Below are 25,248 nucleotides of genomic sequence, written 5' to 3'. Positions count from 1 at the left end.
GGTGATGAAGATTGGCCCTGAGCTAACATCTGTGCCAGTCTTCCTCTATTTGTTGTATTTGAGACACCTCCACAGCATGATGACTTGATGAACGGTGTGTTGGTCTGCGCCCGGGATCTGAACTTGCAAACCCTGGGCCACCGAAGCAGAGCGCGTGAACTTAACTGCTATGCTACTGAGCCAGCCCCTAGAGGAAAATAATTTTTATTGTCCAAGCATACATAATAATTTAAAAGAAAATTTTCCTGTTGAATGACAGACTCATTCAAGGATTATCTAAAATTTTCATACAATATATTTAAAGTGAGATCAAAATGCTATAGTGACTGATATTTCAGCTTTCTAAAACTTTTAAGAGATATATTTGTAGCCTGTATTTTACAAGTAGCTTAAAGCACTTATTATTGACTACATTTTTAGCAAATTGTTAACTAAATTATTGACTCGATTCTTAGCAAATGCTAACTTTAAGTAATATGTTTTGAACTTCCGTAAAAGTCAGCATTCTCATCTCAAGCATATAGTTCTTCCCCAAAATGTCACAACTTCTGTGAAATTGGTTACCTCCTCCCTGTTACTCACGTCTTCATTGATTCTCTTCCCAGGTCAGTATGTTACTGTTCAGTCTTCCTGCCTTTAGCATCCATCCACTCTCTATATTGCTGCAAGAGTTCTCTCTATAAAACCTCAGCCTGATTTCTGTTACTCTCCCCATCAAAACATTCCAAAACTCTGTAATGACAACAGAAAAGAAATGATTGCATTCAAATTTCAAATTTCTGCAGTTTGGCCACAGTCTGCATTTTTAGTCTCCTCTTTCACTAACCTAACTTCTCTTTCACCTTGTCACCAACACTGCCATATGTGGAACTCGCGTTTTAGCCATTCTGGACTATTCCATTCCCCACCTATTGAATATGCTTTTGTGCTGCCTTCTCACGGATAGTCCCTTGCTTGACATTCTTTTTCCTCTCCACCTGATGAAATCCTGTTTATCCTCGAAGGCACTACTCAACTCTTCTATGAAGCTTTTCCCAGTCTTAAACAAAGGAAAATAATTAATTGCTCTGTCCTTTGTGCTTGCAGAATATCTTTAAATATAATTATTAGGTAATTTATCACATTGAATTTGAATCCAATATGTAGACATCTAGCAATTCTGCTCTATTGATCATTGTTTCATTCAACAGATATTTACTGACACTGATGCCATTATAGCCATGAAGAACATTATTCTTACCTGTGTGAAGCTCACAATGTGGTGTGTCAGGCAGACAAAACCACATAATTATAGTACTTCATGAAAAAACACCATAATAAAAATATATGCACGATGATAGGGATACTGGCATTTAACCCAGCCTCAACGGAGCAGGCATTTTTCGGGGTGGAAGAGACACCTCTACTGACCGTTTATGGAAAAGTGTGAGTGAGCGAAGAAAATGGAAGGGTACTCCAAGCAGATGGAGATGTGAAAATGCAAAGGGAACTGTGTAAGTGAACCAGTCTGGCTAGAGTGTAGGCTTGGTGTTCGTGACTGGAGAGAGACGAAGGCAGAGAGGTTTGCAGAGGCATCTATGCAGGCTCCCGTGTAATGCTAATCATGACCGTGTCCTGAGGACCAGCTAGATGCCGAGCATAACTCGGCCACTGCTCTTAAGCCTTCTGACTCCATGAAGTAGGTATTCATGTTCTACTTTTATGAAGGAGGGAATTGAGACTTTAATAGGTTAAAATGACTTGCTCAAGGTCTGCAGTTACTGGTAACAGAGCTGAGATTTTTATAAAGTGCATGGATTCTAGGGCCAGACTACCAGGATCTGAGTCCTGACTCTTCCTTACCAGCTCTGTGAAGTTTGGAATTCGCTTAACCTTCTGCGTCTCCCTTTTCTCATCTATTAAATGGGGGATAATAATGGCACCTACTTAGGATGGTTGTGGAGATTAAAGAAGTTAATATACATAAAGCATTTGGAAAGAGGCCTGGCACGCAGAAAGCCTTGTGAGATTATTTGCTGGTATTTTTGTGGCTATTATCATTATTATTATCACTGTTATTGGACCCCAAAAGCAATGCTTTTTCTACCACCACATGCAGCCTATAGAAGATAACCAAAAATAGCACAGATTCTCATGCATTTTGGCTCTATAATGTGCCAGGCATTTGGTCGCCATTTAAACAGCATAAACCTCACAGACTCTTCAAGGTTGCTGTATTGCCTTACTTTACAGAGGAGACTCAGGAAAGTGAAGTCCTTCGCCTAAGATCACACAGCTAATAAATAATTTTTTTCTGCCTCATGAAAACGAGTTGATTTTTATCCTAAGGCATTAGAGAATTCCCCTGGAGGATTTGTTTTTCCTTCTTTCTTTCTTTTTTTTTTTTTTTTGAGGAAGATTAGCCCTGAGCTAACTGCTGCCAATCCTCCTCTTTGTGCTGAGGAAGACTGGCCCTGAGCTAACATCTATGCCTATCTTCCTCTACTTTATATGTGTGACGCCTACCACAGCATGGCGTGCCAAGCGGTGCCATGTCCACACCCAGGATCCAAACCGGAAAACCCCCGGCCTCCAAAGCGGAACGTGTGCACTTAACTGCTATGCCACCGGGCAGGCCCTGGCGGATTTTAAGCAGAAGACATGAGCAGGTTTACACTGCAGTCAGATCCATCTGGTAGAGGAGGAATGTCAAGAAAGTCTTGGTAGGAAGGGGATGTCAAAAGTGTCTTGATGGAGGGCCAGATTGGTGCCTGAGATTTCTATTAGGAGATGTTGCAGTAATCCAGGTGAGAAGTGATAAAGGCCTAAACCCTCAAATAAAGCAGGTTAGAGATTAGAAGTGAGGGGGTACAGTTGAATAATTTATGATGCAGTAATTAATGGACTTGGTGACCAAGGGAATACAGAAGGTGGTAGATAGAAGTCTAAAGCAATTCTCAAGTTTCTGTTGATACTATTCACAGTTTAGAGAAATGTGGATGGAGACACGGGTTCCAGAACAAACATATACGTTAGAATTGGGGTATTTAAAATAAAGATTCCTATGAGATCTCCAAGTTAAAGTGATTATTAGATAGCTAGATGTAGAAATCTGGAGTTTTAGAGGAATCTGGGTTAGAGATACCAATTTGGGGTTTACTAACATCGTTTGAAAATTGAAACCCCAGGCAAGAATACAATCACAGTGGGACATCTCAAAGAGTGAGAAAAAAGTCCAAGAAGCCGGGGGTTGAACAGAGTAAAAGAAACTGGTAAGAAACTGAGTATAAATTGCCAAAAAGGTAGGAGGAAATTCAACAGAAAGTGATGTCATAAAGGCCAAAGGAGGATGGTTGAGAAAGGGGAATGGTAAACAGGAGAAAAATGCTACTGAAAGAGGAAATAAAATAAAGATTTAGGAGGTGCCAGTTGGATTTATGAACTTGGAGCTTATTGTTGACCTTCTTGGAAGAAGTTTTAATGACATGGAAGGGAATCGAGGTGGAAACCATATTGCAATGATTTGTATTTTCTTCTTTGTATTTTATGCATTTCTAAATCACTTAAAGGATAAAATAAAAAATCACCTGTGATGGAAGCATGAGCAAGAGCAAAGAGAAAGCAAGAAGCGCACGTGTGCATAGCTGTGTACCCAACATGACTGCAGCGTTGTTCACAAGGTGTTCCAAAAATGTTGAGTTAAATGAAAAAAAAGAGAGAGATTAACTTTTAATTATATAATTTATACATATTTTTATCTTTACTTTCAGCTCTAAAATTGGAACTTAAGTCTCTAAAATGTAAATTTAAAAAAAATTCTTAGAGTACTCTCTTAACCATAATAACTATAAAATAAAATTAATAGTTGTACTGTGTTATAAAACAAAGAATTTGATTCCCCTAAGTATATGTTTTTTCTGAATGCTTACAGCGTTTTTCATTTGCAGTCTTTACATGTTGATGCCTATGGAATATTTGATTTTTTCATTCGCAGTCTTTACATGCTGGATGCCTATGAAATATTTGATCTTTTCATTCGCAGTCTTTACATGTTGGATGCCTATGAAATATTTGATTATCTGCATTCTGTTGCTCAGACAATTAGCCACATCCTGTTAACAGTCGTTGCGTTGGTTAGGTTAGGAAAGTAAAATGGAAAAGTGACGCTTTGACTCCAGTCTGCGTACCCTCTTTTGTCAAGTTCATTGCACGGATATGTTAAGTATATTTGCATCTTGATTGAAAAAAATATATGACTGGAAACAGTACTCTTTCATGAAAGATAATGTTTTATGAAAATAAGCCTTGTCATGCTAATCTACTGTAGCATTAAATTAAACTCTTTTTTAAAATTTCCCTTTTTCTTTAAGTCAGAACATGAAAAACCTTTGTATTAAATGTAATCTGACATTTGTTTGTTATTTTGCCACAGACTTTTCCCTGGTTTTATTGGTAAAAGGAGGGACCCTCTCTGGAACAGACACTTACCAGTCTTTGGTCAATAAAACCTTCGGCTTTCCAGGATATCTCGTCCTCTCTGTTCTACAGTTTTTGTATCCTTTTATAGGTAAGATTCGGGTGAAAATGAATATTGTCATTATTTGCATAAAAATACAGCCATCTCTGAATAAAATAGTTTTAATAGGCATTAAATAGTCATTAAGGAATACTAGCCGTTGAAATATTTTCCATGTTAAGTGTTTACATCTTTAGCCATTTTCCCCTTATTTTCTGGTTCTTTTCATTGGTTTTCTGAGTATTTCATTAAAATCAAGTGAGGATGATTTTCAATAGGTTAATGCTTGTGCTTCCAAATTTTGGTGAAAAATACAATGATCAGGAAGTAAAAGTGAGTGAGAGAAATAATAGATTTCTTCTAAGGCTGAAATATGTTTTTTTGAAAACCTAAGGATTTGTGGAAGCTGTCTACAAGGCCAAAATGCTATTTAAAGTTTGTAACATAATGGTGGGAATGTCACCTAGCACTTCTTAAATAAGTAAAATGTTAACATTCACCTATGGCCAAATTGACTTCATTGTTTAAATCAGTAATACAGATGCTATTGTTCAAACCACTAGCTCCTTATGTCTCCACAGAGGCTTAGCATGTGTTTCCCCAAAATCTTCCCGTTTCCAAATGAGGGGATATTTTGGAGCCTTCACAATTTTCTGTTATTGTTCCCTCACTTTGAGTAATACACGTGTTTCTGAAAAAGTATTCGTAAACTGAATTTTAATAACAAAACAAATTGCATTTTATTTGTTTAATTTTTTTGGTGAGGAAGATTGGCCCTGAGCGAACATCTGTCACCAATCTTCCTCTTTTCGCTTGAGGAAGATTGATGCTGAGCTAACATCTGTGCCAATCCTTCTCCACTTTGTATGTGGGATGCCACCACAGCATGGCTTGATGAGTGGTGTGTAGGTCCACACCTGGGATCTGAACCCACAAACCACAGGCCGCTGAAGCAGAGCACACAAACTTAACCACTACACCAGCGGGCTGGCCCCAACAAATTGCATTTTAAATCACGACCAAAACTTAATATTATTAAAGATGTTCTAGAAAGAATCAATTTGTAAAGTGAAAACCTTTCTGTAGCAAAAATTGATATTCTCCCATAAATCTGTGGTCTACTTGTTTTTAAAGTTGTGCATATTCATAATCACAGCATATATTTAAAAGTTGTAAGATTATACCAATATTTGGGAAGTAATAACTGATGACTTTCAGAATATTGAAGATGAAATCTGTGATGGCTTGTTGGTGATGGTATTATTTTAATTATGTTTTTAGCTATGATAAGTTACAACATAATAACTGGCGATACTTTAAGCAAAGTTTTCCAAAGAATACCAGGAGGTAAGCCAATATATTTATTTCATAGAGTTGTTCATAGTTAAAGTGGTTCATAGTAATTTACAAGTAAAATATTTGCAAGTGGAGGAGTTCTTAGCTGTTTAAAAAACATCGTTACTATTCATATAGTTAGAATACTTTATATTTTGCATATCTTACGTGACATATCACCACCTCTCTGTAGTGACATTTTTTCATGTACTCTTTTTACTACACCATTTGTTAAATAAGCAAGCTGAGGGGCTGGCCTGGTAGCGCAGTGGTTAAGTGCACATGTTCCACTTCTTGGCGGCCTGGGGTTCGCTGGTTTGGATCCCAGGTGTGGACATGGCACCGCTTGGCAAAAGCCATGCTGTGGTTGGCATCCCACATATAAAGTAGAGGAAGATGGGCACAGATGTTAGCTCAGGGCCAGGCTCCCTCAGCAAAAAGAGGAGGATTGGCAGTAGTTAGCTCAGGGCCAATCTTCCTCAAAAAAAAAGCAAGCTGACCTTTTCCCCATTATTTAAGGTATAATTTAATATAGTAAAATTAACTCTTATTAATGTATAGTTCTGTGAGTTTTGACAACTGCATATAATCATATAATCACAGCCACAATTGAAATATGGAACAGTGCCATCCCCCTCCCACATTTTCCCTCTTTCCCTGTGTAGTCAAACCTCCCTCGTCTCCAGCCCCTGTCAACCACTGGTCTCATTTCTCTCCCTGGTTTTCCTTGTTCTAGAATGCCAAGTAAATGACATCACATAGTATGTAGGCTTTCGTGTCTGGCTACACTTAGTCCATTTGAGATTCGTCCTTGTTCTGGGGTGTATCAGTCATTTGCTCTTTTTTGTTTTTAATTGTTAAGAAGTGTTCCATTGTATGGCTGCATAACAGTTTATCTGTCACCAGTTGAGGGACATTTGGGTTGTTTCCAGTTTGACATTTATGAAAAAGCCGCTGTGAACATTTCAAGCAGACCTTTTCAGCATGTGCCACAACCCCACTCCCTGTTCAGTCTTTCACCATAGCACGGCTATTTGAATAATTCAGAAACCGTGAGTCTTTTTGCTTTGAAGAGCTTCTCATCCAAGCCACTTATTCCCCATTTCATAGGGACCTAACTCTATAGTTGTTATTACAGTCAAAATTGATGCAAAAACACATTTCCCCTTACTGCTTGAATCACTCCTTCCAGAGACATACAAAACAAAATCTAAAATTAGAAATTGCACCTATTCTTCTCACAGAGTTTAGTGGAAACGGAAATCAGGGAGACTTGACCGTCAAATCAGACCCTCCACTTGCTAGCTGTGTGACCTTGGAAGGGTTAATGCCCTCTCTGAGTTATGGTCTCTTCATCTCTAAATTATGAATTAAAGTATCACCTGCTTCCTAGGATTATTGTGTGAAAAAGAGGTAATACAGACAGTATCTAGCATACAGTAGGCTTATCCCACACTGCAATCTGCAGCTTCTGTCCTAGCCCTCAACCACCAAATCATGTTTTCATAAACTGAGATCATGTGAGTGAATGGAATGCTAAGAAAAAAATGAGCAGAGTATAATACTGTATATACAATATGATCTAAATTATGTAAATTTTCCATTTCCATAAATAAAGAAAAAATATATTCACATGTAAACTGTGGTTTTCTGTTAATTTTGGGACCCCTGGGATTTTTTTATTTTTCATTTTTTCAGAGAAGCATGTATTAATTTGGAAAGAAATATTTTTTGCTTTATTTTCTTATTTGAGAAGTAATTCATATTTATTGGGAAAATATTAGAAAACAGAGATAAGCCAAATAGACGCGATAGAACATACTCATAATCTCTTTCTCTTTAGACAACCAGGTAGGGACCATCCTTCCAAGAACTTCCATCCTTCTGTCCTTCCTTGCTTCCTTTTTAATGTACACATTCAGTTTTTAAGACTGCGTGTACCTTTGGATATTCATGTGAATAAGATAACATTACACATCTTGTTCTGAAACGTGCTTCGTTCTCTTAGACATTCATTAGGAACACATTCTCCTATCATAACATAGAGATCTATCTTATTTGCTTTAATGGCAGTTCAATATTCTGTATAGTATCTACTATACAGGGAGATGGACCATAATTAAATTAATTTCCCCTGAAAGAAACATTTTGATAATTAATTTTTATTTATTTTTAATTTTAAAAATAATATATAAATATATACTCATCGTAAAAATAAAACATCCTAGATAAGGCTAAAGTTCCCTTTGAAACCCCTTCCTGGTTATTAATTTTATAGTCATCAAAAATGACTTTTAAAAAATAGGTCACATTGCAAAGAACACACTTAACTCATCACAGTTTAATCACTGTTCTTGAATGTGATATTTTATAATGTATGCTATGTTTGTATATCTTATAAAGCATAATATAATGCCAAAGTCTTTTTAGAAGTAGAAAAATTCCTTAGCAAAGCTGTACTTTTTTTCCTGAAATATATCACTAATGCTTTAGACTGGCATGTGGTCAAATGCTTATACTTTTCTCAGGTAACCAAAGCCTTGGTTCTTTTTTCTCTTCTTTTTTTGCCAAGGAAGATTTGCCCTGAGCTAACATCTGTAACAACCTTCCTCTGTTTTGTATGTGGGTTTCCACCACACCGTGGCCACTGGTGAGTGGTGGGGGTCCTTGCTTGGGATCAAACCCAGGCCACTGAAGCAGAGCACACCAAACTTAACCACTAGGCCATGGGGCCAGACCTAAAGCCTTTCTTCTTGATACAAGTCAAACTAATGTTGTGTAAAAAGTAGTGTGTTTAAACGATTTTGCAATTTTTCAAAAATTTAAGTATTCGATTTTCTTGACTATTGTTTAAACATTTAAAGTGTGTATCCAGGTGCGTTTTTGTTAGAAGATCAGTATAGGTAATAGATCTCATCATTAGATCATTGGTGAAAAATGTCCTTTCTGCTAAAGAAGATCCTCAGTTATTAGGCTCCTACGTGCTATTCATAGCAGGCTACCTCAGTGTTTTTCTAGGCCTTAGAATTTTCCCAGTGAAGGAAATATATTTTCTACCAAACATATTTAGTAGAGCAAATGGTTTGAAGGTGTAAGTAGAAACAGATATACAAATAACTTAATTCAGATTATGTTCACCAGACAGACGTGAACAGTTGAGTTCAGGGTTTGGGAAACTTTAACTTCCTATTTTCTTATTTAATTCACAATTTTATCATGATTGTTTAGTTATAGCTGAGTTGAACAAATACTAATGATTAAGTATTCCATTCTAGTATGTGTGTGTGTGAAATTTATGCCCTTTTGAAATTCCTAGCTTGAAACTTCCTTGTAAGTTAGTTTATTGGCCATATCAGAAAATTAGTCTCACTTTTTAGAGTAACAGCTCTTTTTTTAAAAAATCTCACTTATTTGACTTGACTTCTATAGACTTTAGACTTTGCAGAAATTAATGCATAAAGATTTGGTAGGTACCACTGAAGACATTTCAAAAATATAATGACATGATCTCTGAAAGAATTCAGAATGAGCTAAAAAAATTTAAACAATAGTGTCTTCATTGGAATAGATGTACAGCTCCTGAAGTGAATACTGTGATTAGCACAGCTTAAAAATATATAAAGCCTTGTAGGTATGTTTATTTTATGTTTACAGATTTTGTTTGTGTTTGATGATAGACACACACACACACACAGACTGTTATCTGCTCATTCTGATAGGCAAGAGTCTGCGGTGTATACCAGACCCAGCAGCTTCCCTGTGACTTCTCTATCCAAGTTTCTTCTGTCTGCTTTCCTTCCGGGAAAACACTTCTCTCTCAACAAAAGGATAGAAATTTGTGAATATTTTTATCCGAACCTTGATTTTTGAAATTTTGCTGAAGTTTTACTGTTCAAGTCTCTCTTGGATACAGAAGTTAAAAAAAAAAAAGGCACCTCAGAAAATGCCTTTCCTCATGTAGCTTACTTTCTCAATGTAGGATTCTGGTATTAGAGGGTCTGGGACGGGAAGTGACGTAATGGTTTTAGCCTTTGGAAAGGAGCTCTGTAGTTTCTAGATTAAGAATATATTCTAAAAGGACAATGGAAAGTAGAAGCAGGGAAACTGATTAGGAAGCTATTAAAATAGTTTGAATGCAAAATATTATAAAATTATTTGAACTATAGGTTCATCCTTAAATTATTTTGTATTTACATTTTTGTGAATTCTTTCTATTTTTACATGGTTTTATGGAATTTATTTACCCTTAAAATCTTTGCCATTTAGGTAGCACTTAATGTTATTTAAGTCATTTTTATCATTAAATGTTTGGCTATTTGCTTGTGTCGCTGGTGTGTTACTCATACCTATAAACACTTCCTAACATTGATTGTGTTTCAGTTGATCCTGAGAACGTGTTCATCGGTCGCCACCTGATTATCGTGCTTTCCACGGTCGCTTTTACTTTGCCTCTGTCCTTGTACCGAGACGTAGCGAAGCTCGGAAAGGTAATGTTTACATTTTAAATTGTCACAGAAATGCACTTTGTTACCTGCGTTAATTTAACTACTGTCTATGTGACCAAGTTCTTAATTGCAGTATTCATCTTTGGTTTCTTTCAGTTTACTTCTAATTATGCTAGAGTAAACTCGGGTTGAATCTTTAGCTTATTTTGGGGAACTGATGATTAAATAGTTGATGAGTATGAAATAAATGTGTCCTTTATTTTTCTTTTTTAAGGTAAGTACTCTAACTGACATCAGACAGCATACTTTAAATTTAGAAAATGTAAAGAACTATACTTAAACCAAGTGTAATTTATTGAAAAAATGTTCTATCATTTTTTATAGATAGTAGTTAAATCAATTTAAAAGTAAACAAACTTAAGAGGTAAGGATGAATCACTTCATTGGCTTAAATTTTTTTGTAAGTTACAGTGTCTGTTGTGTCTATTTTTCCTCCAATGAATACAAATGTCAATGTGTTGATTGATCAATTGTTGAGAATTTGGCCAATATTTATGATTCTTATTGCTAAGAAGAAATACTGATTTCTTTCGAATGAAACCAACTAAATAATTGTTCAACTCACTGCGTATGCTCATCTGCATAGTTCAGCCTTTATCTGGCTGTATTTTATTTCCCTACTTTCAAGGAATGTTTGTATTTGACTCAAAATACTGTTGGTGCTGTATCTACACAATGCCAGCCATTCCAATAAAAAAAATATTTGTTATACATTTGACATTTTTAATATTCTATTTTTAAAAATCCAACAGTTGATTGAATGTTACTTTTCACTGGATGTTTGATGTGTATCCACAGTTAGGGAGTTTCTCTGTCCAGGTAGAGCTGAGAGTGGAGACGATGTTCCAGGGTATTTCAACCTCTCCCCCTTCCTTCCCTAACAGTCATCCAGGAATAAACAAGACTGTACAAAAGGGGCTTTTTTTGGTGAATTATCTGAAATAGTTGAAATGTTTTCCATTTCACATGTTCAATGTGGACATAAATGTTATCTTCTGAGAGAAGAAGGCAAGACCTTCATGACAAGAGAGCTACTAATATTCTATCATATCATTAATACCGGAACATTTTTTCTCTAAATGTATCTTAAAAGTCTCATGTTGACATATCTAAATAAATCTCCCAAAGAGCAAAGCAGGTTAATTAGGAGCCCTGATCGGGAGTCAAGCTGCTTGCATTTGAGTTCCCCTTCTGCCGCTTTCTGGCTGTATGACCTTGGGAATGTCACTTAATATCTCTCTTCCTCAGTAGATCAGAGGAATCATGATAGAATCTTCTTTCTAGTCAAAAACTAACAACCTAGAAAACATGGTTGATGACAATCAAATGAAATAAAAGGAATTTTATATTATTTTTTAATCAGAGAAAAAAGTCTAAAATGTGCTTATCCATTAAAAAATTAAGAGCGGAAACAGATCTAATGTAATGATGTAATAAGTGCACAGAACACATGCACACACAGACCAGTGTATATTGTAAGCAGTTGAAGTGGTGGCAGAAGAGAAAGGAAAATGGAAAGGAGAGAAGACTTAGAAACACAGACCAAAGGGCAAAAACACATAGGGAAAATAGACTAACAGAGCTAGCGAGCAGAAAGGAAAAAGCAGAGGCAAAAATGTAAGTGAGGGAATCGGGGATGGGGGTGGCATTGAAGGGAGAGGGTAAGATAAAGACAGAAGCAGAAGATTAAGTATACACAGAAAAAAGGTGCAAGTCAACACTAAGATACAGCCTGAGGAAAAAATAAAGCATAATTTCACTTTATTATTATTATTTTTTTTTGAGGAAGTTTAGCCCTGAGCTAACTGCTACCAATCCTCCTTTTTTTGCTGAGGAAGACTGGCCCTGAGATAACATCCATGCCCATCTTCCTCTACTTTATATGTGGGATGCCTACCACAACATGGCTTGACAAGCAGTGCCATGCCTTCACCTGGGATCTGAACCGGTGAACCCCAGGCCGCCGAGAAGCGGAATGTGCAGACTTAACCTCTGCGCCACCGGGCTGGCCCCTCACTTTTACTTTCATAAACTAAAATCACCAGTTTTGTAGTCTATGCAGGAAGCCATTAAAAGCATTGAAATCCATGTTGCAAGATTACAATAATTGTCATGTATGATACTTGCTCTCCTATTTAGGGGGAAAAAACTAGCACTGTGATCTGATAAGAAGTTATATGCCTGAGATTATCAACACCAATTTATAAGAATAAATTACCAAAGAATTATATTTTTAAAAACAGTACATAAGTTTACTCAGGTAAAAAGAGAAATACCTAATATTTTCAATAAAATAATCTCTATTCAAAGCTAACAATAGCTTTACTTTTTTTTTTTTTTTTTCAGATCTCTCTTATTTCTACAGTTTTAACAACTCTGATTCTTGGAATTGTGATGGCAAGGGTAGTGTCACTGGGTCCATACGTGTAAGTTTTGTTGCTATATTAGTTGGTCTTCAATTTACAGCCTTCCTATAGATAGAGATACATGACATATAAATACTGCGATAGAAAGTCATCATGGTACCAGAAGCATCATTTATCTTTAGTATTTGACACAATAAGAGAAAATAGTTATATGTAAGTAGACATGCATTTTTCAGCTGGACCCTGCATGGCTGAGGAGACTAAACTGAGTTTACTTATTATTTTAACAGCCAGCCCTAAGAATTAGAATAAGGAAGGAATTTTGAATAGTGAGAAATAGGAACATAGCAGAGCTCTCAGAAAGAAAAGGGGTACATTTGGCAGAAATTTCTATATCTACCCCAGAGATGGATTTATTCTTAAAGTTTCACCAGTCTAGGCTGAAATTAGAATAATAAACAATATAGTGGATGCCATTAAGCAAAAGGCAGGCACTTTGAAAACCACCCTTTATCCTCTACTAAGATTACATTCTTTAATTATTTTGTGTTAAAATGCTTTGTCATTTATGAACTGATGGTGATAGCTGATAGTGGTATTTATTTGTTTTTAATATTATTATTTGGCCAAATAAAATTTTGGCAACTTGGTATTGGTGCTCCAATTTTAATTTTGAAAATGTTACTTATCCACGAAATTCAAAGTGTGGCTACTGATGGTCTAAACTACACAATTTTTGTGCTTTGATTGTAGAATAGATTCCCAGGTAAGGACTGGGGAGTTTATATTCATTGACCCAGGAGAATGCTGGAATGAAACTAGCTAAAATTGGCTTTAAGCACAAAATTGGATTCCCACAATGCACAATAAATATTTATTGAATAAATAATACATTATGTAGTTTCCATGAGACTTTAAATATTTTCTCTATCCTAAATAAGACAAAATAAAATTAATTTAAGATGTAATGTTTAGCACAGTGCAAGGAACATGTTGGTCTTCAATGAATGTTATCTGTAAGAAAAAAATGGAAACCTGGTGAACAGCTAGAGTTACTAATGCCATCCCCAAGGCAACATTTTTTTCCTATTGATTAATTGTTCTGCAAAATCACTTCATTTTCAACTGTATGTGCTTATGTCAGTCTTCTTAGTTTACCAGGAAAGTACCAAAAATTATGCCTCAAATTTATCTGGAAGGAAGTATGAAGTATCTGGTCGAACTAAATTTGATATAGCCTTTTCTTTGAAAAAACAAATGCCTGTTTTTTAAAGGAGTTAAAGAAAACGGAAAAGCATAAATAACTATAATGTTTATATTAATGTTCTCTTCAAATAACTTAAATTCAGTTCATAGTTGTAATAGTCAGCTTCAGCTGCTGGAACAAAAAATTACAGACTGGGTGGCTTAAACAACAGGAATTTCTGTTCTTGTAGTTCTGGAGGCTCCCATCGTGGTTAGGTTCTAGCGAGGGATCTCTTCCTGGCTGCAGAAGGCTGCCTTCCCCTTGTGTCTTCACAGGGCAGGGAGTGAGAGAGACAGCAAGCTCTCTGGTGTCTCTTCTCCCCAAAGCCCACCAGTACATAGTTGTAGCTTCTAGTTGTGAGTGCCTCTGGCTGTGCTGTGTGCGATGCTGCCTCAACATGGCCTGATGACCCGTGCCATGTCCATGCCCAGGATCCAAACCACTGAAACCCTGGGCCAATGAAGCGGAGCACACAAACTCAGCCAGTCGGCCACTGGGCCGGCCTGTGGTGTCTCTTCTTAAAAGGGCACTAATCCCAGCAGGAGTGCCCCACCCCCACGATCTCATCTAAACCTAATGATTTCCCAAAGTCCCTATGTCCAGGCACCATCATAGTGCACTGGGGCTTAAGGCTTCAACATAGGAATTTTGTGAGGGGACACAATTCAGTCCATAGCACTACTGTTTTTGAAATGTGCCTGGTTCACTTTAACATGGCCATTTATTCTTTCATTTAGTAAATGCTTCTCAAATGCCTGTTGTTTCTAGCTATTTTGCTGTGCCTGGAAAGAAAAAGAGCAGAGAGGCTGTCAGCACCTGCTGCAAGTTGTTCACAGTCAAGAGTGGAGAAGGGACTTACTTTAAAAACAAAAAAGAAGAAAGAGAGGGGCTGGCCCAGTGACATAGTGATTAAGTTCATGTGCTCCACTTCAGCACCCAGGGTTCACCAGTTCGGATCCCAGGTGCAGACCTACACACCATTCATCAAGCCATGCTGTGGCAGGCATCCCACATATAAAGTAGAGGAAGATGGGCATGGATGTTAGCTCAGGGCCAGTCTTCCTCAGCAAAAAGAGGAAGATTGGCAGCAGATGTTAGCTCAGGGCTAATCTTCCTCAAAAAAGCAAAAAGGAAAAGAAATGACAGCACAGTATGAGAGGTGGAAAATAGAAGCATAAATGAGGGGCAGTGGCAGTGCCGAAGAAAAGAGTGCTTACTAGTCTGTCTGAATCAGGGAGGGCTTCCTGCAGGAAGAGAAGTATGATCTGGGTGTTTTGAAAGATGAATCTGAATTTTTCCAGATAGATAAGGGGTAAAAGGTATTACAGACCTAGGAAACATAAGCATAAAAGCATATATTAAATTCTGCTGACATTTATTTAGTGTCTATTATATTGGTACTGTATTCAGCTCTGGTTTTCAAAAGTTGAAGTCACAGCAACAAAAAGCTAGTAAGTATATTAAAGAGAATACAACAAATAATTTTTGGTTAAAAATTTTGATTGTATAAGGCAACTATTTTAATTGAAGCTTTATTATGAAAAGTGATTCTAGGGAACAAATCACAAAGTTATAATAAAAGGTCTTACAGATTTGGTAAATATAGTACTATGAGGCAATATTGAGGAAAACAAATGTAGTTAAGGGTTGGAGGTAAATAAATTAATCATTAATTGAGCCTCAGGAGAACAGTTGAAAGTAATGATTTTCCACTCTGGCTTCACCTTAGGAATTAGGATTAGAATCACCTTAGGAAATGGCTTTGAAGAGTACTGACCCAGGGAAGCACCTGCAGAGACTGAGAGAGAACTGGTCGAGGAGCTGGGGAACTGGATTTCTTCTTTAACGCTGAACAGGGATCTAGAGCCTCTTGGTTTAAAGAAATTAAAATTGTGAGGGCGCATTTTAACTTATGCATCATTTCTAAAATTAGACTGGAGATTTTGTGTTATTTTAGTTGCTGTTGTATCATTATTTTTCATGATTCATTCTCCACTTTTTTTTCCAGTATCTTTTATATATAAAATATTATTATGAATACAAAGAGAAATAAAATATCTGCTCTCAAGAGGCTCATAGCTTAGAGGGGGAGATAAGGCAACACAAATGAGCATCATATAGGCATTGTATCTTGATACAAAGGAAAGAGGAAGGAGAGACACTTCCTGGTGGCGTAAATGAATTGATTTTATGGCCAAAGGGCTGTTTATTTCTGTTGTAAACAAAATGTGGCCTGTATCTTTCTAACCTTTCTCTAGTGGTGATATCATATTTTATCTGAGCCTTTGAAACTTCTCTAATAACAGGGATTATTTGCTTAACTCTTTCAACATTTAGATGTTAAAGAAGTGTGTTTTTTAATACTGTGCTGCCTTTTATTTCTGTTTGAATACTACTGCAAACAACTTCTGTTTGTCCAGATTTACAGTCAGGCTAATGAAATCCTGTGTTCAGTGGTTGGCTTAGGAGCTAGGCAGGCGGGCGTCTTTCTGAAAATATGACAGCCACGAATGCTTATAATCCATAAAACATGAGAAATTCAATACTCCATGTGTGTTTTCCTCATTCTTGGTTCAGATGAGTGATCAGAAAAGCTGCACTTTTTCATAGGGCTTTTAAAGTGGTGTTGGAAGCAGGTCTTTAAACCCACTATCAGAGCAGAGGAAGGTGTGTCATAGCTACTGGTGTTGACCTTGTTACTATGGAAACACCTTTTTAGTGACTGTATTATAAAAATAAAACACAAAATTCAATTTCCTTTTCTATACCTCATAAGGCTATAAATTCTGCTTTTTGATATGATTTCAAATATCTCACAGTCCAATGGCTTTCATTTCTTTTTGGAAATAATGTTCAGTTTTATTGTATTTTCTAACCTTTTGCTTTCTAAAAACTGAGGTGGCAAGGCAATTTAATTGCTTCCCAGAAAGTGTGCTAGTATCAAAATACAGTAACACAGGTCTCTCATTTCTTTTCCAAACTACAATCAGAAGCATTATCACTGTGAAAACCTTCATTCTGTGCCTTATCAGTATTCAATTCTTTACATTCAGGATGGAAATGATAGCATGCAGTCCAAATTGACGACTGTGTTCTCTTCATATAACATCTCTTTTATGGCATTTTTAATCAATAGTGTGGTGTTCAAAACATAATTCTGAAAAGTGTACCTTTACTTTCAACAGGTATTTATGCATATAAAACGTGCCTTCCCCAACGATCTCAACACCTATTAGTTTCTTTGCCCTTTATCCAGTCTAACCCTGAAATTCTACAATTTAATGCCATACAAAAAGAGAAACTAGAGGGAATTAAAGAAAGGATAAGGAAAAAATGGGCAAAGACAGAGGAATACTGCATATTTGAAAAAGGAAACGATTAGTTGTGTCATACAGTGGCCCCTGATTTTTTTGATGATGTATAAATTATTGCCCTTTTTGTTGCAAATGACAACAACCATAGAACCCCAACTGGTTGAAGCAAAAGAGAATATATTGACTCACATAAGTTCAAGGGTATTTCTGTTATTAGATTTAGTTAGATTTAGGAGGTCAATCAATGAAATCAGACGTAGTTTCTCTTTTTTCATCTTGGCTTTGCTTCCTGTTTTGGCTCTAGTTTCTGAAAGGTTTACCCCTCATTGCGACAAGATGGAAACAACAGTCTTAGCCTATATCCACTCAAGTCCAAGTCCATAAAAAGAAAAAGAGCTTTTTCTTTTAGGTTACCTCTAACCTCACTTCCAGTATTCGTTCTGATTAACTCTAATGAGGACCCATGCCAATCCCAAACCCTGTTGTCATGGCCTGTGTGGAGTTGCTTATATTTAGGTTACATCCCTCCCTTGATGCTAAGGTTAGGGTCAGCCCATCTAAAAGCATGTGAACTGAGAGTAGGGGAGAGGGTGGTCCCAAAGGAAATGAAGGCAATGATGCCTGGAGAAGAGAGATTAGCCATTGCATGGTGCAAACTACAGATGTCCAATTCAGGTGAAATGAGGTGACTGGTACCCTTCAGGAGCTTCAATCAAATGATATGGGTGGAAGCCAAGTTAGAATTAAGATGTAAGTGAAGGATAGGGAAGTGAATTTGGCAAATCTCCCCCTCTTTTTGTTTTTTAAGAGCATCACTGAATGAAAATAACATGACAAAACAGTGGGTTGAGGCAGTCAGAACCCTAAAAAATACCTTTTTTACCATGGGAGATATTGAACATGTTATAGACCAAGCCAAAAGATGGAGCTCAAGTCCCCTAAGAGATCCTGAAAAGTTGGAATTGCTAATATAGAGTAATCCTTGGAGAGGAACTGGGATACTTCTCCCTCTTGAAACAATAAGATAAGACTATGGAGAGTGAACTATGGACAGATTCTGAAGACCAGTGAAGGGAATTTGAGTGTTCATGCCTAATAGCCTCTATTTTTTCAGAGACGAGATTACTATCTGAGAGTGTGGTAGACAAGGGTATGTTCAGGACCTGAATCCTTTACTTGGTTAAATTTGGAACTTTCACCATAGGAAGTGAGAAGGGATCTACACATAGAAATAAAACAATCATGCTATATGTCAGACTATCTTTATTGATCTTTTATGTGTTTTCTTGTATTTTATGTCTTTCCCACCATATTGTAAGCTCCAGGAGAACAGGGATCACATTTGCTTTTTCACACTGTATACCCATTACTCAGCACAGTGCCTAACACAGAATTAGAATTCAACAAAGAACTGTTGAATGATCAGTTGAATAAGTGAGTGAATCCATGTGCCTTCTGGTTTTAGTTGATTCACCTTAGAGATCAACTGACCCAAATTTTGAAGTAATAAGACAATAAAAATCATCTTGAGACAATAAAAATTTTACGTAAAAACATTTCTCGTCAGAGAAAATTTTCCTAAGGTTGCTTCCATGCTAGCAAAATTGCTAACTCATTTGCCAAAATAGCATTTGACTCCAAGTTCTGCAGCCCTATCAGAGTTAATGGTAAGTCTTAGCTGACCAGTTGCCTACATGAAGCAATAGAGAGAACCATCATTTGACTTGAGTCTACGTGAAAACAGGAAAAACAGCTGCAAGACAATATATTCTCAGAAAGGATTAGTCCAGTCGCTGTGTTAGTGGAGCTGGAGGAACAGCCTAGGCTGCCCAGGGTTAGGAACTCATTCCACTCATTATCCATTATGTTCGTAAATGGCTGCCTCAGTAAGCTTTGCCACTTGTCTGTTATCTCCAAGTAGAAGCCAAACTGGTCTCTGGTGTAGATTCACAACCTGAGAGCAAAATAGAGTAGCCTGTTCTTTCAGCCAACAGGCATTTATTAAATGTCTTGCTGGTGCCAGTAAATCTTCTAGATATGGGGGCTACAAAGACGAAGAAAGCACAGTCCCTGACCTCAGATGTCTACACTTTGTAGATGGGGAAAATAGACATTTAAAGACAATCTCCACATAATATTTAACAGAATTATGGGAAAGTGCCATGGAAACAGAGGAGAGGCCCTTTACCCAACCTGGGCAGGCAAGAAATATTTTAAGATAAGACAATATCTCATCTGCTGCTTGGAAAAATGTACTAACATTAATTGGGTCAAAAAGGAAGGGAGGAGAGGTCGGAAGCTTTGGTTAGCAGAAGTGTGTGAGGCCCAGAGGTGTGATGCATATAATGGTAGAAGCAGTTCAGGGTTCTAACATTAGGAGGGCCCAGGACAGGAGGGTCACCACCGTTGGTTAGGGGAACTATCAAATAAAAATAAAGGTGCTTTCTCTGAGAATTTTCTCATAAACTCTATCTTACTTTTATGTTGCTCCTCAAATATATGTTTTATCACAGTTCTAACAACAGTCATGTCTCCATATAATCCTTTTTGAAAAACTGCTGAAGATGCTGCCTACCTAATCCACTGACCCCCACTCTCCCATCACCACCACCTATACAGCTTCTGTGTTTAGGAAGTAATTAGAGTTTTGTTTATTCTGAGCTGGAAGTTTGGCTAAAGGGTACAAAGGAATGATCGATCGTAGAGAGGTTGGCAGAGACCACCATGAGAGGAAAGCTTCGTGTGTAGTGCTGAGAAACTTGGATTTGGTCTTTAGTTGATGGGGCACTGAAAGTTCTTCAGCAGAAGAGGAACCAGAGCAAGTCTCCATTTCAATTGGACTGCTCTCACAGCAGAGGTGAGGTGAGGCTAGATTGGGGGTATGAAGACCTGGAAGGAGGCTATCTATAGCAAGCATCCAGGCTAAAGACAACTGCAACAGTATGAAGGCAAGGCTGGTAGAATCAAGAGGAAAAAAAGACGAGAGTGATGCCAAGGTTTCCAGCTTGGTCAAGCAGGCTGGTGTATGGTCCAGAACTCACCACCAAAAGGAGGAAATGGAAGAGTGTGTTCAGTCAATAGCATTTACTAAACACTTACTGGGTCAGTCACTTTTCTGGTACTGGGTCTGTGAAGATATAGCACAATCCCTTTCTGCAGGTCTCTTAAAATTTACTGAGGGCAAGGTCGGGTGGATAAACACATAAAAGATAACCTTAATAGATTAATAGAATTATGAGAAGGGTGCTACGGAAACACAGAGAAAGGACCCCAGCTTCTTTTAAGTTGTTACCCAGGATAGGAGAGGAAGCAGATTTGGGAAAAACGTAAGTTTTTACTATTTTAATATCTTGATTTTGAGTAACTTCCTTGGCATGGGGAGAGAGGGTAAAGAAGGAGGAGAAGTCACCCAGAGTTTTGGAAATGCAAGTCTGGAGTTTAGGGAGGGTCTGGTATGGACAAGATTGCACAGGGACAGCATGTAACGTGATGAGAGGTGAAACCCAAGGAGAACACCAGTGGAAAATAATTATCTGGAGCTCATATATGAAACTACATTTATTTTAATATAAACACATTATATTTTAATTTAATTTTGTTTTGTGAAAAACACAGTAGAGAACCAAAGCAACACCCATGGTTCTAACAAGTTTTTGTTGTATTAAAAAGTGGAATCCTGCCCCCTCCCCTCCACTCCCTGCCCTTTCAATCCCAACCCGCAAAAACAGTTAACACCCATTTTTAAAGAGTTGACAGAGGAATTGGAGTTAATAGTGGGGAAAAATAAGTAGGTGACAGAATAAGGATCAAAGGAGTTTGTTGCGCAAATGGCAAAAAGGAAATATTTGTGCTGTTTATGGTGCCAAACCATGCAAGGTTTTTATATGATTCATATGAAAAATCAAAATTACATTTTGGCCCAAAAATATCAACACAAAGTTTTATGTAAATTTTAACTCAAAGTCAACTCTGTTTAAAATTTGTGTTTAAAGAAAAAATTGCCAGTTTGATGTTTAGAGTGATTCCCAAGAAGAATTTTCTTTAACAGCTTTGTCTGTTCACATAAGACACGATTGTCTGCAGAAGAGAATCGGAAGTGAGCTGGGAGTGAGGAAGTGGCAGAGAGCCGTCAGCTGAGGCCGAGCTGAGGAAGTGGGCAGATCTGCCTATGTCTTTAATAGCTTGTGGCGTGACAGGAAACGTGGAGCCTTTGTGTGCCAGCCAGAGCACTTCACTCTCAGACGTGTCTGGGTGAAGAGGTGAATATGTAAAGCTCTCCTAACAGAAACGCAGGCTCTGCCGAGATTGTATGATTTGGAAGGTACCCGTATTTAGCCAAAAGGAGTTTGGACAGGTGCCACAGAGAAGTGTGCTGTTTTTTGGTCCTCCTGATCAGAAGTCTGATGTTCTGGGGATCAGAAGCAATTGCCCTGAAGCTTGTTTTCATGTCTGTGAAGGATGGAGATGTGTTCAGTAGGACTGTTTCCTAGGGCTTATTAACTGCTCAGCTGTTGTGAAGCTAAGGCAGAGTGTATCTTTCAAAATAGGATGAAACGCCTGAATCCAAGAATCCAAACTGAGATGACTTTGCAAAATGAATTTAACGCCCCAAAACCTCCCCACTCCCACCCCTTACACACAAAGGTTTCTAGAAAGTATATAACCTAAGCATCTGTCTGAATTTTTCAGAGGAAAGGAAGCAATCATTCTTTTAAAAGTATTTGTCATCCCAAGACTGCAAACTGCTGTAAGCCAGTCTCTGTTTTTGTTAGCATTAAAATATATTAAAACACTTGAAGCATTCGTTGCTCCTTAAATGAGCTGAACCTTATAGTAAACATCCATTATGTGGCCATAATGGCAAAGCTTCAATCTGTTCAAAGCTTTGTAAGACATTTTAAATGATCCTACTTCTTCCCAGTACTGCCTTCATTTGGATTTATTTTTGCTCAAAAGAATACATTCACATATTTTTCAAAATCAAGCATTACAAATAACTTTTAAGAAAATAGAGCAGCCTCCCACCAAATCCTTCCCTATTTCACTGTCTCTTTTGGCATTTACATCTTTCCTTCCAGGTAATTTGGAATTATAACTGCTATTTTTGGTATCTCACTGTTGCCTTATTATGTGCTAGATGAGGATTTAGCTCTCTCAAATTTTCTTACCTCTACTATGTGGTAATACATGGAGATATAACACAACTTCCAAAATTAACTAGTTATATTTCTCTTCTTGTACATTTTTTTCTAGAATTAATGCTTGCTTTCAGTTTGTTTTTAACCATATTTAGCTGGATGTTCAGTTTAGGTTTTTTTTAAGACTTTTTTTTAGAGCAGTTTTAGGTTCTCAGCAAAGTTGAGAGGAAGGTACAGAGATTTCCTGTATACCCCCTACCCACACACACACATAGCCTCCCCCATTATCAACATTCTCCACCAGGGTGGTAACACTAGTTACAGTGATGAACCTGGATTAGTACATCACAATCACCCAAAGTCCACAGTTTACATCAGAGATCACTCTTGGTGTGGTACATTCTGTGGGTTTAGACAGATGTGTGATGCCATATATCCATCATTATATTAGCATTCAGAGTATTCTCACTGCCCTAGAAATTCTCTGTGCTCTGCCTGTTCATCCCTCTCCCCCACCCCCAACCCCTGACAACCACTGATCTTTCTACTGTCTCCAAGTGTTGCCTTTTCCAGAATGAAATATAGTTGGAATCATACAAGATGAAGCCTTTCAGATTGGCTTCATGCACTTAATAATATATGTTTAAGTTTCCTCCATGTCTTTTCATGGCTTGATAGCTCATTTCTTTTTAGCACTGAATAGCATTCCATCGTCAAGATGTATCAGTTGTCTTCATCCATTTGCCTACTGAAGAACATCTCGGTTGCCTCCACATTTGGGCAATTGCGAATAAAGCTGCTGTAAACATCTATGTGTACGTTTTCAGATCCTTTGGGTAAATACCAAGGATTATGGTCACTGCATCATATACTAGGAGTATGTTTAGTTTTGCAAGAAACTGCCAAACTCTCTTCCAAAATGACTGTACCATTTGGCATTTCCACCAGCAATGAATGAAAGTTCCTGTTGCTCCACATCCTTGTCAGCATTTGGTGTTGTCAGTGTTCTGGATTTCGGCCATTTGAATAGCTGTGTAGTGGTATCTCATCGTTGTTTTAATTTGCATTTACCTGATAGCATATGATGTGGAGTGTCTTTTCATAAGCTTGCTCCTTTCAGTATATCTTCTTTGAGGAGATGTCTGTTAGGTTTCAATGGGTCTTTGGCCCGTTTTTTTAATTGAGTTGTTTGTGTTGAATTTTAAGTGTTCTTTGTGTACTTTAGATAAAAGTCCTTCATGAATTGTGTCTTTTGCAAATATTTTCTCCTAGTTTAGCTTTTGATTTTGATCATTTTCTTTATTCTTTTTCCAAATGCTCAAACATATAAGGTAATTTATCAATTTTATTATTTTTCCTGGACAACTCCCTCCCAGAACATTCTGTATTCTTGTTCATTTCTAGATGGATTGATGTCTCAGTTTGCTGTCCCACTGTTATTCCAGGACTTCCTTTACCTCATTTTTGTGTTAGATACGTTGTATCCAGCATTGTGATCTTTATTTTTCTCTATTTTCTCTTTTTGCTGGAGCATCCTGAGTAGCTTTGTGGTGTCTCTGAGTCCTGCACACACAGGGGTTTAGCAAAATGAAATCAGCTCCTTCACATCATTAGCTTCTTCTGTGTGGTGGTAACTTCTCCATTCTCAGCAGTTACCATGTAGGCGTCTGCTTTCCTTTTCCCAAAATGTCATCTCCCCTGGTGTCTCTTCTCCCACTATCCCCTCCCTCATGGATTAATCTCCCTTTTAAATTCATTTAGTAGCATTCTTGTGAGGTCTGAGGAGAGAAAGAAGAAAAGTTTATGTGTTCCATCCACCATATTTAATTGGATGTCCAAGTTTAACTTTCAATTATTAATTTGCCTGAGGATTGAAGTACAAATTCAAACATTCTATTTAAAATATATTTTCCTCAGAGAGATTATTTCATTGTTTGTGGGGTTTGCACTATGCCTTGAAGGAAAGCAGACCTCGTGTACTGGAGGAAGATGATTAGAAAATTCTCTAAAAATTTATCTGATTACTAGCTTATCTGGTCCCCTTGTTTACCTCTTAGTTTACAGCCAGTTTTACTTTCTACTTGATCAAGAATTTAGGAAAGAAAAGGAAGAACAAACACTATCTCTATTAGCACTTAATTGAAAGCTTTGGGAAGAGATATGGGTGAAAAACAATGACTAGAATAAGATTTTATCTTGTTTTGCTAGATATTTCTTTATTTAGCACCCGCAATTGGGAATCGTATACTGCTGCCTGTTATTCATGCATTCAGTGAAAGTTACCATGTCTTCACTTTGGTAAAAATCATGACAGATTAATTTTCCATTGCTTCCAAAGACCGTTCAACACCTACACACACCTTAAGATTTTACAAGATGTGCAAGGCCATTTCACCTTATTAAAACAAAATTCAGGACCCCCAAATAATTCCTGAAAGTGAAAGTCTCAGTTTCCTGATCAAGTAGGGTAGTCTCTGTCTCTCTATAAGAAGGTAGTGCTAAGTGATCAAGAAATAAATGTCACTGCACTTATATTTTATCAATGTCAATGGTGAAATATAAATATATGCCTTCATAATATTTCCCTGTGGTGAAATGCAAAAGGAAGAAATTTTATCTTTTCCACACTGACAGAATAAAACTCTTTCTATAAGCAGAAAATTATATAACAAAAAAGTAATAAGAATCACTCAATTTGTGTATGTGTGTGTGTGTAGACAGAAGCTTAAAAATGTAAAAGGTTAATTTTATACTTTATTTTCCTTCAAGTGATTAGTCTCAGATGTTATCCTGTGATTAAATAATCAGGCAATTTGCTTCTCTATCCATTTTAGATGTCAAATATCTTA

At 37.2% G+C, this 25,248-nt stretch overlaps 1 protein-coding gene across 2 annotated transcripts in view; it reads left to right on the top strand.

The window, feature by feature from the left end:
• Positions 1–25,248, top strand: part of SLC38A11 (solute carrier family 38 member 11) — a 53,874-nt gene that overhangs the window by 5,508 nt on the left and 23,118 nt on the right. For both annotated transcript variants that reach the window (XM_070241971.1, XM_005601556.4), the window contains exons 4-7: positions 4,412–4,546; positions 5,777–5,842; positions 10,211–10,317; positions 12,682–12,761. In XM_070241971.1, the coding sequence (XP_070098072.1) occupies positions 4,412–4,546; positions 5,777–5,842; positions 10,211–10,317; positions 12,682–12,761 (388 nt within the window). The remainder of the gene's footprint in view (positions 1–4,411; positions 4,547–5,776; positions 5,843–10,210; positions 10,318–12,681; positions 12,762–25,248) is intronic.

This window comes from Equus caballus, chromosome 18 (assembly GCF_041296265.1).
Source record: "Equus caballus isolate H_3958 breed thoroughbred chromosome 18, TB-T2T, whole genome shotgun sequence".
Taxonomy (NCBI): domain Eukaryota; kingdom Metazoa; phylum Chordata; class Mammalia; order Perissodactyla; family Equidae; genus Equus; species Equus caballus.
Note: the sequence above shows the minus strand (reverse complement) of the source record. Positions and strands in the feature narration are given on the sequence as shown.